A 13,395-nucleotide genomic window follows, 5' to 3' on the forward strand; every position below is an offset into this window, starting at 1 on the left:
ACAAAGTTAGTCGTACATTGTGTGCATTACTAATAAAAATCTTACGTTACGGACGTTTTTTCTCGGTTAGGGTACCCCTCCGCATCGTCCCATAAGGAACTTCGTTCCAAAAATATACTGCTTTGTCTATTGTGACATGGATAGTCAATAAACTATTAGTCAATATTAGTCAATAAACTATTTTTATCACTGGCATATCTATCAGTTCTTATGTTATAAAAATGTTGCTGTTTCCCGTTATAATACGGACCGACTATCTGGGTATCGGTATCTCATCATCATCTTCATTCGTTCCTAGGGTTAGTGTTGGCATCACTCCGGTTTGAGCCCCGTGAGCTCACCTACACGTTAGGGCGAAGCTGAAATAGCCTCTCAAGGCTATCAGCGTAGGTAGTAAAAAAAAAGTTAACACCGTTCTGCCTATTTCTAGAGCGGAACGATAATGCATTGTAATTTAAAAGCTAAGTCGTCGTGTTCAAATCCCGCAGACAGGCGGTCATTTAATGATAAATGAAATATCGTATAATAACAGTCGATTAACAAATTTTATAAAAGTGCATAGTTTCTGGTGGTAGGACGAATTAGAAGCCCATTTCGGTTCGTACCACCATTTTGGATATTTCTGCTGCGATGCAGTCATACGTTCCAATTTGCTGCTATTTTCCTAGTTAAAGCTTCTCCAAGCATTAGAGTTTTAGTTCTTGATATAACTTTGTTTTATTCGTTATTGCAGATAATAGTTACGAGGGATAATCAATCATGTTCATCCGAAGGCCACATGCCCTTTGAAAAGAACAGTGAGTGTTCTCCGGCATTTTTGAAATGCGAAAAATCGAAAAATGGCAGATTACGGGGTATAGTACACCAATGTCCTCAAAATTACGTGTACTGGTCCATAAGCAGGCGATGCGAGCGAGTCGAGAGAGTTAGGGACTGCAAAAGGACTACTAACAACTGGAACGGTAGATGGGAAATACCAATAGACAGACATAATGTAGCTTGGTAATGTGACAGCGGGACATTAAGAAATATCGAAAAGACTTCGATTTTAAAGTATGTGATAATATACTTTATTAATAGTGTAAAAAGTGTAGAATAGTCTTATCTAATAAGGATTTTAAGTCACTAACCGTTTATCGTTAGGCTTATAAACAAAATTATTGCACAAACTTATTAGATATCCACTAAAATTTTCAATTATAATAAGTAACAGTTCCAAAAATGATAGAGTTGACTCTATTTCTTCTAGTCTCAATTGATGTTGAAACATAACCAATACATACATATGTGGTTGCGCAAACTATTATGTTCTATTAATAATTATGCAAAAAGCGATAGTTTTAAACAGAACTTGTGAACAAAATATTGTTAAATTTTTTTGAACACATTATTTTGATCACGACTTAAATTTATAGAAATAAATTATTAATCAACGATATGCTTGTTTTATTTAGTTGTAACATATAACTTATTTCTTTTCGTATACAAAATAACGAAATGTCGACAAATAAACTGACAGCTTATATGAGCGGTGCTTTATAAATTTTATGCTGTAACAAGAGCCGTTTGGACACAGATTTACACTATTTAAATTAATATTACATCAATACCTATACATGACATTAAAACACCATTGCAAAATAATGATAGTTCTGTTGTTATGAATTCCGTGATATTTTGGTCACCTTTGTAATTTAATGCATCATTAAAAAGAGTCCCTATAAATGCATGACAAGCTGTGTTACTTGCAATGATATTACCTTTTAAATCAATTGTTAGCCTATATGATGCGCTGTCAATTGGCTTAGCTAAATCATTTCTCTTTATATCTTCTGAATCTCTGTTTTTAAGATCTGTTTTAGGAAATATAGGATGACCATTTGTAACTGTTTCCTTTGATTCGATAAAATTGTCTTGTTCAAAGTTTTTAGGGTTTGACGATATTTCGTGTTCTCGTGTCACTGAGGTCAACTGCGGGTTAGGCTTACGATGAAACAAAAAATCTAGAAACATCGGCAATAAACTCACTGTTGTTGAAGTTACATTTTCATCAATCTGATGTTCTTTAATTAATTCACGATTGTTATTAAGCCGTCTATTTTCAATTATTGAATTCGGTGTAGTTTTTGATGATTTATGTGATAGGCCATCTCCTGTTGTAGTGGCGAATGATTTATCTTTTAGTAACACCTGCTCTGTTACTGATAAAGTGTTTTGTTCATTACGATCTAAAATTATGTCAGTTTTGCTTTCTGTTTCAGCTAATTGCTCTTCCGATAATTTGTTTTGTTGCTCATTCGTTTCTAAAGCATCGATTATATCTCGTATGTTATTTAATTTTTTATGTGCTTTATATCGATGTGAATCATCATTAGTATTGTGTTTTATGGAATTTATTGTTTCAAAGTCATCTTTTTCATATTTCGACAAAACATCTTGCAATTTATTTATGTAAACTGTAGAAGGTGATTTAGGAGTTAATACATTAGGATTAAAAGCTATTCCGCCCCTATCCCAAATAGAAAGAGCGCGTACCATAAATTTAATGAAATCTTCCGGCAGCTCTCTCCAAAATTTCGTTAAAGCAGAGTCATCTAAACACCTACTTAAACTAATGTATTCTATTCGAATTTTTACGTTTCCATAATTTTTTTCATTGGAATAAACTTTTTCCGTCCACAGTGTACTCATGGCGATTTCATTATTTTCTTCACCTATAATATGGTAGTTTGATAATTTGGTATCGTTTAAAACAACTATAAGTCGGTATATATAAGATGGATGTTTCTCAGATAGCAATTTAATATACGGTATGTATTCGTCGAAATCGATTTCTTTATCTTTCTCTATGAATACGTGCATCCATACTGTTTTTGCAGTGTTTGGCTTATTAGTTTTATACAAGCCTGTATCGAAAATTTGATTCGTCACTGGTTTCAATTGCGCCTCTGGCATTAATGTTAAAATAAAAAAGCTATTGTATATTATAAATGTAGTAATGGTTATCATTCCAAGTCCAATCCACCAATACGCTACAAATCTGGTCCAGTGATCTGAAAACAATGTAGTGCATATTATTAAACTTTAAAATAAATTGAAATTAATTTAAAAACGTTATTGCTGGTGTAATTTGTATAATTACAATAACGTTTATATTTGAATATTTGGTGAGCATCTAAACAAACAAAATTGGAAATGGAATATGAATTTCACATCGTTATAAGAAAACATGTTTATTAATAAGGGATATAGCGACACGATGACTTTATGCAAATTTTGTTTACCAAAATTAAAAGTAAACGTATAATACCTAATAAAACACTTGCATGCACACTTAAAGTCTCTAAATATTACGGTCCAATAGATAACATTCATGCTAGGGCTGTAGTTGTAACTATACTGAGACCTTAGAACTTATATCTCAAGGTGGGTGGCGCATTTACATTGTAGATGTCTATGGGTTCCGGTAACCACTTAACACCAGGTGGGCTGTGAGCTCGTCCAGCCATCTAGGCAATAAAATAAAAAATCGTGACTCACTAGCACGTAAAGCCATTATAAAGTTGACAGAATTATTGAACGTAATTAAACCGACACAATCTTATGTTTACTCATACTTTAAACATACGCATCTCGTAATATAAAATTTTGAATAATTTACTTAAATAAGTATGATAGTTGATTAAATTACCTGGCCAATGTTTAATAATAGCAGCGGCTCCTTTCAGATTTACTTTGATACGATTTCTGTTCGAAAAGGAACGGCGTCGGTAATGACGTGGAATCGACTGATCTTCCTCAGAGAGTTCGTCATGCAGCAAAGGATAATGCTCACGGTATTCAGACATCACTATCCTTAAGACTCACTGTTAAGAAACGAGTATATTCATTATTGTTGATGATCTGCTTGATGATTATTAAATATAAATAAATTTACTAGGCTGTACAAACATTTCCCAAAGCTCTTAATGTGAGATGTCATCAACGGAACGTCAATAATTTTTAAGCTGAGATATTAAACTCATTTGATTTTAGCTATATACTTCTTGTTTAGTAAAGCTTAATAGTTATAAAAATATATAGTTAGATTGTCCATTGCTTCTGCAATCCAATCATGATTTCGGATTAGATAGGTCGACATTTTATTCTAATGCAATTGAAACTTGCACCTCTTTTCTCTTGGCCGGGTTATTGGTTACGCGTTGTGGTGTTTATAAACTCTAGTGGCCACTTAACAGCAGGACAGCCCTAAGTTTGTCTGTTCATATACCTACAATAATTTTTTTGTCATGCAAACCAAAATAATTGACTTACCATAATTCAATAAAGCATAATTTACGAAAACAAACCACTGAAACCGGCAATGTATATTTTACAACTATATTATTTATTATCGTATTAAATGAAATATTATTTTATAGATGATAAATTTTCTACAATTGCCGCGTACGGTGCACGATGTGCGACTGCATATACGCGATAAGTATAGCATCAATAAAGTAAATTGTACGCAAATTTTCAAATGTTTAAAAATTTAATTTTTCCGCTTTGAATAGAATTACTGTTGTATCAACATTATTTGATGGCACGTACGGACGTGATGTCGGATTTGTTATTACTTAAATGTTGTTTAAGCGTTATTAGAATGGCAAAATGAGTCATTTTCATTACATTTTCGTGGTATTTTTTATTAAGTTACGTAATACCAGTACATTAATTCTAACGAATTATAATGTTCGTGTCAATGCGGTATAGTATAGGCCAAATCGAAGTCCAATTTTTTTAAAGTATATTTTGATATCTTTTACGTAAACATTACGTATCTGTAAATACTTTTTAACTTTTAAAGAATGTTCTGCTGCGTATTCTTTTATGGATCATCACTCCTAAGGGAAGAGATACAGTGTTTTGGTGATTCTAGGCCTAAAAACAACCACAAAAAAATTTTAATGTTGTACCTAACATTTGCCATAATTTTTGTGCGCTATTCCTCTAAAATTGAAAAAAATCAAACGAAGAAAATGTTTATTTTTTTCTTGTCTGTTTAATTTTTGAATGTATGAATTAATAAAATGTTTCCAGTTATCACAAATAATCTAGACTACATCTTTTTAACAAAAAGTACGTTCTATGAAAAAAAAGTTATAGTGACAAAAGTTCTAAATTGGAATACGTTCAAAATTTTTGGCGAATGTCAACATGGCGTAAATTATTAATTAAATACCTATGGTGCTTGGTTTTTGATTTTGAATAACCGTATTAAAGGATTCTACAGAAGGAAATAAAACTTTATCAGGTAACAAATAGGGTGTATCATAATTTAAGTGTAAACTAATATTAGAAATTGTGAGAGTCCTCATTTGTGGCACACATTGCCAAATACGTTCATAAGTATTTTAAAAAAAATTCAAAATAATGTGATGATTATTATTGTTTCATATGTTTTAACTATTTTCGTATTCAGGATGGTGGATCACGATCCAGGCCTTAAACAGGAGGAAAACTATCCTCTTTTAAAGGTGGATGCGGGAGGAGGTGATTCTTGTGTGGGTCCTCAAGCGCCGCTTACTACGGTATCTCCAGGATGGACCATTGCTTCTGGGAGAAAACACTCTTGGCTTAATCGGTGGCCCGGCCCCGGTTAGTTATGATGGAATAATACAAACACAACTTTGAGTCTTTCCGCAATTTTTTTTTAAATATAGGCAATAATATTATAACTACTCCAATTAAAGTATTCGTCCAAGTTCGCTCTAAATACGTAAGTTTTAACATTAACATTAACGTTAGTTTAATATAAGTGACTTAATTTAGTATTGTAATAATACAACCAAGATTAAATGTGTTTAAAATTTTAAATTTATCAGCTATAAATACTAGTTTATTATATATATTACTAGCTGATCCGGCAGACTTCGTAGTGCCTCAATCGATAAATAAAAGACCTAAACTTTTGTATAAAATAAACTTAAAACAAACAAAAGGAATCCGTCCGATGGGGGGGACATCAAAGGGAAAACAAAATTGTTATTTTTATTTAATTCCGAGCATTTTCATATTTATTTACCTTTTAAACATTCTCTGGACTTCCACAAATAAAATTAGCCAAATCGGTCTAGCCGTTCTTGAGTTTTAGCGAGACTAACGAACAGCAATTCATTTTTATATATATAGATAGATAAATATATAGATAATATTAGTTTAATGTCAATAACTATAAAATATCGTTTCAGAATTATTCTCGGCCTGTTGGATGACGTTTATTTTATTGGGAATATCTCTTCTGGTATTTTACGCTATTGGTATTAGCGTTTACAGACACCAGGGTCTTATATTTGTAAATTGCAACGACACCAGACCATATAGTCAAGTTTTTTATCATCAAATAGTCTCAGCAGAAACATATTTTCCATTCAGCTCGTACTATGGATATCTATCGAACATGGTTACGCAATACCCTGATCTACGTTTGAATTGGTTCTTCCTGATCGACGATTCACAGCAGTATACCTTCAATAAATTAGTTCAAACGAGAAAAACGAATGTCTTTGAGAAAAACAACAGGAGATCCATTCAAGATTTTAGACTGAAATATAAAAGTGTAAATCTTACTATCATGCTCTTAAGTAAGTTTATGGCGACGACTCCAATGAGGTTCAATTGGAAAACTATTCCGGCATCGTATTTGAGTTTTTACGTAAGGACCTTCTCAGTCTGGCGCAACGGTGGCATAGGGATGGATTTATCTATATTCAATGCACGATTTAACAGTCGATCCGAAGATAATAGAATCAAAGCAATATTGAAACAGCACAATGACGGTATCCAACCTGAAATTTATTCCAACGCACTCAGCACTATAGACTCCCAAGAGGAAACTGAGTTTTTCGCGTTAATTAACCAGTTTTTAAACGAAATTCGATCCCTTCTTAATAAAACTATGTTCTTTTCTACGACATCCGAAAAGAGGCATAATTTTAACGAGCCACGCAAAGGTAAACGTGAAGTAAAGGACTTGTTTAGTATTAAAAGTTTTGATGAAAACTGTACTGCTCACCGCCATTTGTCAAACTCATCCAATAACAAAGGAGCAGCAGCAAGCGAGAGCAAATTAAATAGCAGCGTATCCCATACATTAAGGACATTCCGATAGAGGCACCCGTCACGTGCGGACGTGCTCATCGTCCACTCGATCGCCCGGTCTTTGTTCGCCCGGCTTTTGTTAGCCCGGCCATTGTTCGCGCGGCCTGTGTTTGTGGTACATCTGCCGACTAAGTGCTCTTTCTGGAAGTTTTTATTTGTTTTGTTTCCTTTTGTTGTTTCTGTGTTCGTGGTACATCTGCCGACAAAGTGGTTTCCTGCAAGTATTTATTTGTTTTGTTTCTTTTCGTAATTTCTGTTTTGTTGTGCTTTTTCTTTGTCCTGTAGTAATCGCGCCGCATTGCCACCTGTGTTCAATAGAACCGCTCAGGTCCGAGAAGTTGGGGCCTCGCCGCAAGGCGAGTGTTTTCAAGACCCGGGGCCGCCCCACCTGGGTACTCAGCGATCATGGACGCTGTATTCGCGGAATTCCTCCGACTTCGCCACCCACAGCTCGCCTCGGAGTTCTTGGCCTTCAAGGCCAATCACACTGCGAGCCCTCTCGAGGACTCCGCCGCGCTCGCTGCTCCTGCGTCGCCTGTACCTGCGTGCAGAGCTTCTGCATTGAGCACCGCAGCCACTGTCGTGCCTGCCGCTCCCGTGTCGCCTATACTGGCGAGAAAAGCTGCTGCGTCGTCCGCCGTGACCATCGTTTCAGCTGAGCGATCATCCGCGGCCTCCGTCGCGCCCTCTAAAACACCTACACTTGCTCGTAGGTCGCCTGCACCCGCCTCCTCGTGCTCCGACTCTGACTCGGACATGGAGGTCGACCTCGCCCCCGCCTCATCGACGGATGGATTCACCCTGGTACAGAAGGGTAAGAAGCGTGCCGCGGAGTCTCGAGCTCCCGCGGCCGCTAAAATTAGCAAAGCCGTGAACGCGTCGCGCCCCCGCCCTCAGACTCCCGTTGCGCCCCCAGCCCGTGCCACTCCGTCGCCGCGTCCGGTGGCACAAAATAAAACCCAGACCCCTCCCCCGGTTATCCTTCAGGAGAAGGCAGCTTGGGATCGAGTTTGCCTGGCCCTTAAGGCCAAAAATATAAATTTCACGAATGCCCGTAACCTCGCGAACGGCATTCAAATTAAGGTTCAAACACCCGACGACCATAGGGCCCTCTCTTCTTACCTCCGTAAGGAGCGTATAAGTTTCCATACGTATACGCTCCAGGAGGAGCGCGAACTCCGCGTTGTAATACGCGGAATCCCTAAAGAGTTAGATGTAGAGCTCGTAAAAGCCGACCTGTTAGAACAAGGCCTACCAGTGAATTCTGTGCACCGTATGCACACCGGTCGCGGTAGGGAGCCATATAATATGGTTCTAGTCGCTCTCCAACCTACCCCCGAGGGTAAGAAAATCTTTAACACACAGACCGTCTGTAGGCTCTCTGGTATCGCTGTCGAAGCCCCCCATAAAAAAGGCACTCCTAGCCAGTGCCATAACTGTCAATTGTACGGGCACTCTTCCCGTAACTGTCACGCGCGCCCCCGATGTGTTAAGTGTTTGGGCGATCACGCCACGGCCCTCTGCGCTCGCGACCAAAAAACCGCGACGGAACCGCCTAGCTGCGTCCTGTGTCGAACACAGGGTCACCCCGCGAATTACCGTGGTTGCCCCCGAGCCCCTAAAATAAATCGCCGCGTCGCCCGCCAAAACCGCCTCCGAGCTTCCGGCCCAGACATCAAAGCCTCGGCACCCTCTGCGTCGCAGGCTAAGCCAGCGTTCGTTCCGGCGGCGGTGCCCAGTGTCTCGGCCTGGGCAAAACCGCTGCCGTACACGAACACGGCTACAACTCCCTCCTCCGCGATTCGTCCCGCCCCCGCGACTCGTCCCTCTCCCGCGACTTGCCCTCCGACCGCGTCCGACAATCTCGCTTTAGCGATCGACTTCTTTCAGTCGATCAACTTTGAGCGCGTTAACGCTTTGGGCGACGCCATTCGCGCTGCCTCCACTGCACAACACTTTATCGCCGTTGTGCAGGAATACGCCGACGTATACGCGTCATTAAATACGTACGTCCTCCCCTCACTCCGCCGGTAATCAATGGCGTATATAAGTAGAATAAAGCCCCTATCCGTAACGATAGGATTTTTTAACGCTTACGGTCTCGCAAATCAACGTGATCAGGTTTCTGACTTTTTGCGTGACCACCAAATTGATATCTTTTTAGTGCAGGAGACCCTACTTAAGCCCGCGCGCCGTGACCCTAAAATCGCGAACTATAACATGGTCAGGAACGACAGGCTCTCTGCCCGTGGTGGTGGTACCGTCATTTACTATAGAAGAGCCCTGCATTGCGTCCCGCTCGATCCTCCCGCGCTCGTTAATATCGAAGCATCAGTGTGCCGAATCTCACTGACGGGACACGCGCCGATCGTTATCGCGTCCGTTTATCTTCCACCGGATAAGATCGTTCTAAGCAGTGATATCGAGGCGCTGCTCGGTATGGGGAGCTCTGTCATTCTGGCGGGCGACCTAAATTGTAAACACATCAGGTGGAACTCACACACCACAACCCCGAATGGCAGGCGGCTTGACGCGTTAGTCGATGATCTCGCCTTCGATATCGTCGCTCCGCTAACCCCGACTCACTACCCGCTAAATATCGCGCATCGCCCGGATATACTCGACATAGCGTTATTAAAAAACGTAACTCTGCGCTTACACTCGATCGAAGTAGTTTCAGAGTTAGATTCAGACCACCGTCCCGTCGTTATGAAGCTCGGTCGCGCTCCCGATTCCGTTCCCGTCACGAGGACTGTGGTGGATTGGCACACGCTGGGCATCAGCCTGGCTGAATCTGATCCACCATCGCTCCCGTTTAACCCGGACTCTATCCCGTCTCCTCAGGATACCGCTGAAGCCATAGACATCTTAACGTCACACATCACCTCGACATTAGATAGGTCATCGAAACAAGTTGTAGCGGAGGACTTCCTTCACCGCTTCAAATTGTCCGACGATATTAGGGAACTCCTTAGAGCTAAGAACGCCTCGATACGCGCCTACGACAGGTATCCTACCGCGGAAAATCGTATTCGAATGCGTGCCCTACAACGCGACGTAAAGTCTCGCATCGCCGAAGTCCGAGATGCCAGATGGTCTGATTTCTTAGAAGGACTCGCGCCCTCCCAAAGGTCTTACTACCGCTTAGCTCGTACTCTCAAATCGGATACGGTAGTAACTATGCCCCCCCTCGTAGGCCCCTCAGGCCGACTCGCGGCGTTCGATGATGACGAAAAAGCAGAGCTGCTGGCCGATACATTGCAAACCCAGTGCACGCCCAGCACTCAATCCGTGGACCCTGTTCATGTAGAATTAGTAGACAGTGAGGTAGAACGCAGAGCCTCCTTGCCACCCTCTGATGCGTTACCACCCGTCACCCCGATGGAAGTTAAAGACTTGATCAAAGACCTACGTCCTCGCAAGGCTCCCGGTTCCGACGGTATATCCAACCGCGTTATTAAACTTCTACCCGTCCAACTCATCGTGATGTTGGCATCTATTTTCAATGCCGCTATGGCGAACTGTATCTTTCCCGCGGTGTGGAAAGAAGCGGACGTTATCGGCATACATAAACCCGGTAAACCAAAAAATCATCCGACGAGCTACCGCCCGATTAGCCTCCTCATGTCTCTAGGCAAACTGTATGAGCGTCTGCTCTACAAACGCCTCAGAGACTTCGTCTCATCCAAGGGCATTCTTATCGATGAACAATTCGGATTCCGTACAAATCACTCATGCGTTCAACAGGTGCACCGCCTCACGGAGCACATTCTTGTGGGGCTTAATCGACCAAAACCGTTATACACGGGAGCTCTCTTCTTCGACGTCGCAAAAGCGTTCGACAAAGTCTGGCACAATGGTTTGATTTTCAAACTATTCAACATGGGCGTGCCGGATAGTCTCGTGCTCATCATACGGGACTTCTTGTCGAACCGCTCTTTTCGATATCGAGTCGAGGGAACCCGCTCCTCCCCACGACCTCTCACAGCTGGAGTCCCGCAAGGCTCTGTCCTCTCACCCCTCCTATTTAGCTTATTCGTCAACGATATTCCCCGGTCGCCGCCGACCCATTTAGCTTTATTCGCCGACGACACGACTGTTTACTATTCTAGTAGAAATAAGTCCCTAATCGCGAAGAAGCTTCAGAGCGCAGCCCTAGCCCTAGGACAGTGGTTCCGAAAATGGCGCATAGACATCAACCCAGCGAAAAGTACTGCGGTGCTATTTCAGAGGGGAAGCTCCACACGGATTTCCTCCCGGATTAGGAGGAGGAATCTCACACCCCCGATTACTCTCTTTAGACAACCCATACCCTGGGCCAGGAAGGTCAAGTACCTGGGCGTTACCCTGGATGCATCGATGACATTCCGCCCGCATATAAAATCAGTCCGTGACCGTGCCGCGTTTATTCTCGGTAGACTCTACCCCATGATCTGTAAGCGGAGTAAAATGTCCCTTCGGAACAAGGTGACACTTTACAAAACTTGCATAAGGCCCGTCATGACTTACGCGAGTGTGGTGTTCGCTCACGCGGCCCGCACACACATAGACACCCTCCAATCCCTACAATCCCGCTTTTGCAGGTTAGCTGTCGGGGCTCCGTGGTTCGTGAGGAACGTTGACCTACACGACGACCTGGGCCTCGAATCAATTCGGAAATACATGAAGTCAGCGTCGGAACGATACTTCGATAAGGCTATGCGTCATGATAATCGCCTTATCGTTGCCGCCGCTGACTACTCCCCGAATCCTGATCATGCAGGAGCCAGTCACCGTCGACGCCCTAGACACGTCCTTACGGATCCATCAGATCCAATAACCTTTGCATTAGATGCCTTCAGCTCTAATACTAGGGGCAGGCTTAGGGACCCCGGTAACCGTACTCGTCGAACTCGACAAAGAGGTCGACGTGCAACCTAACCCATGCATCAGCCCGCTGAGTTTCTCGCCGGATCTTCTCAGCGGGTCGCGATTCCGATCCGGTAGTAGATTCATTCGCGAAACAATTGCTCTTGAGTTGTTAGGTCTCCTTCGGAGGCGCTCGGGCAGTTGTTAGCAAATCCCACCCCTCTTGGCTGAGCCTTTGCTCGCCCACCTGTCCTGGTGAAACTGGAAAGGCCTTCGGGCCACCAGTAAACTTTCAATCATAAAAAAAAAAAAAAAAAAAAAAAACATTAAGGACAGTCGGCGATGTGTTAACGTTTTCTAATTCAAGCTCTAATAATACTCCATCGCAAAGGGATATAAGAAATATATTCCCTGATAAGATGAATGCGACATCAGAAATGAAACGGGTAACGAATAATAGTTCAGAATCTCCTTCGGTAATGTTTTTCTATGAATTTTCATTTTTGAGTGACGGAATGGAGCCGGTTTATGTGTTGCCTGATTTCGAAAAGAATTTAGGAGGCTTAAACACACAAGCAACATTAAAGAAAAACACGAGAGAGAATCGGATTGCCCCTCAACTTTTGGCCATAGATTCGGAAGGTGTTTTTGTAGCGGCTTCTACTCGTTTGCATCCATTATTGGGATATTTAATTGGCAATGGCTGTCACCATTTGCACCCCAAGTTGGCCATTCAAAATGCTTTATCTACTCATTGCTCACGATATTTTCGAAATGATTTATACTGCGATAATATTTTTTTGTTGTGAAAATACTCCGTAAACGTTTATTTTGATTAAATAAATTTGTATGTTTTTAATGCAATTAAAATAAATAAACTAGGTTTTAATCTGAAGCGTATATTTTCAAAGTATAGTCGGCTCATTGGGGCCATGTTTTAAGATTTTAAATAAACTTGTGTGCCGACTTGAATAGGGTACGTTTGTCTTTATTCCAATGGAGTTGAATCTTTGAGCTCAAGGTTCCTAAGTACTGGAAAGATAATGAACTTTGGCGACAGATTAACGCGAATCCGTAGACTAGTTAACCTACTACATCTGCTAACTCCAAGATTCCAACAATTTTCAATAAGCGAGACTTCGCTTTTGACCAATGACATACATTTTGCTTATATATGTAATCACTATCATATAACAATATGAGCTACGAATGTTTGAGCATTAGGTTGAGTTTTGAGCCTAAGCTGGTTGGTATTACTTTTTGCATATTACTGCCGTAAATCAATCAAGCTATCTACCTTGAAGAGGTGTGTCCACTATTCCAATGTAAAAACTTGGCAGTGGTAAACCTGGTTAAATTTGCATTAGACCACACTAATATATTTATTGCATAGTTGGAAATCTT

The 13,395-nt window shown here is 41.1% G+C and overlaps 2 protein-coding genes across 4 annotated transcripts; one reads left to right on the forward strand and one right to left on the reverse strand.

The window, feature by feature from the left end:
- Window positions 1-1,046: 1,046 nt before the first annotated feature.
- LOC101737490 (uncharacterized) lies at window positions 1,047-4,497 on the reverse strand. Of its 3 annotated transcripts, none has more exons than XM_004927008.5 (3): window positions 4,315-4,497; window positions 3,692-3,866; window positions 1,047-3,053 (listed from the first exon to the last, which is right to left on the reverse strand). In XM_004927008.5, the coding sequence occupies exons 2-3, from the start codon at window positions 3,846-3,848 to the stop codon at window positions 1,588-1,590; spliced, it is 1,623 nt and encodes a 540-aa protein (XP_004927065.2). In that variant the 5' UTR covers window positions 3,849-3,866; window positions 4,315-4,497; the 3' UTR covers window positions 1,047-1,587. The 3 variants fall into 3 exon arrangements, with proteins under 3 accessions (XP_004927065.2, XP_062529347.1, XP_062529346.1); XM_062673363.1 differs by lacking the exon at window positions 4,315-4,497 and having other exon boundaries at window positions 1,047-2,456; window positions 2,536-3,053; window positions 3,692-3,991; XM_062673362.1 differs by lacking the exon at window positions 4,315-4,497 and adding an exon at window positions 3,952-3,973.
- A 662-nt stretch (window positions 4,498-5,159) lies between these two features.
- On the forward strand, window positions 5,160-12,298 carry LOC110385352 (probable RNA-directed DNA polymerase from transposon X-element). Its single transcript, XM_021348530.3, has 3 exons — window positions 5,160-5,296; window positions 5,465-5,640; window positions 6,234-12,298. Exon 3 carries the CDS (start codon window positions 9,181-9,183, stop codon window positions 12,061-12,063), a length of 2,883 nt encoding a protein of 960 aa, XP_021204205.2. The 5' UTR covers window positions 5,160-5,296; window positions 5,465-5,640; window positions 6,234-9,180; the 3' UTR covers window positions 12,064-12,298.
- The last annotated feature ends 1,097 nt before the right edge of the window (window positions 12,299-13,395 follow it).

The sequence above is a fragment of the Bombyx mori genome, chromosome 17 (genome assembly GCF_030269925.1).
Source record: "Bombyx mori chromosome 17, ASM3026992v2".
In the NCBI taxonomy this organism is placed as follows: Eukaryota; Metazoa; Arthropoda; class Insecta; order Lepidoptera; family Bombycidae; genus Bombyx; species Bombyx mori.

Excerpts from the sequence above, each read along its gene's own strand:
- LOC101737490 (XM_004927008.5), bottom strand. The coding sequence starts at position 3,848 with ATGTCTGAATACCGTGAGCATTATCCTTTGCTGCATGACGAACTCTCT. Across the intron at positions 3,054-3,691 it reads TATTATTAAACATTGGCCAG|ATCACTGGACCAGATTTGTA; the intron begins GTAATTTAATCA and ends CATTGTTTTCAG.
- LOC110385352 (XM_021348530.3), top strand. The coding sequence starts at position 9,181 with ATGGCGTATATAAGTAGAATAAAGCCCCTATCCGTAACGATAGGATTT.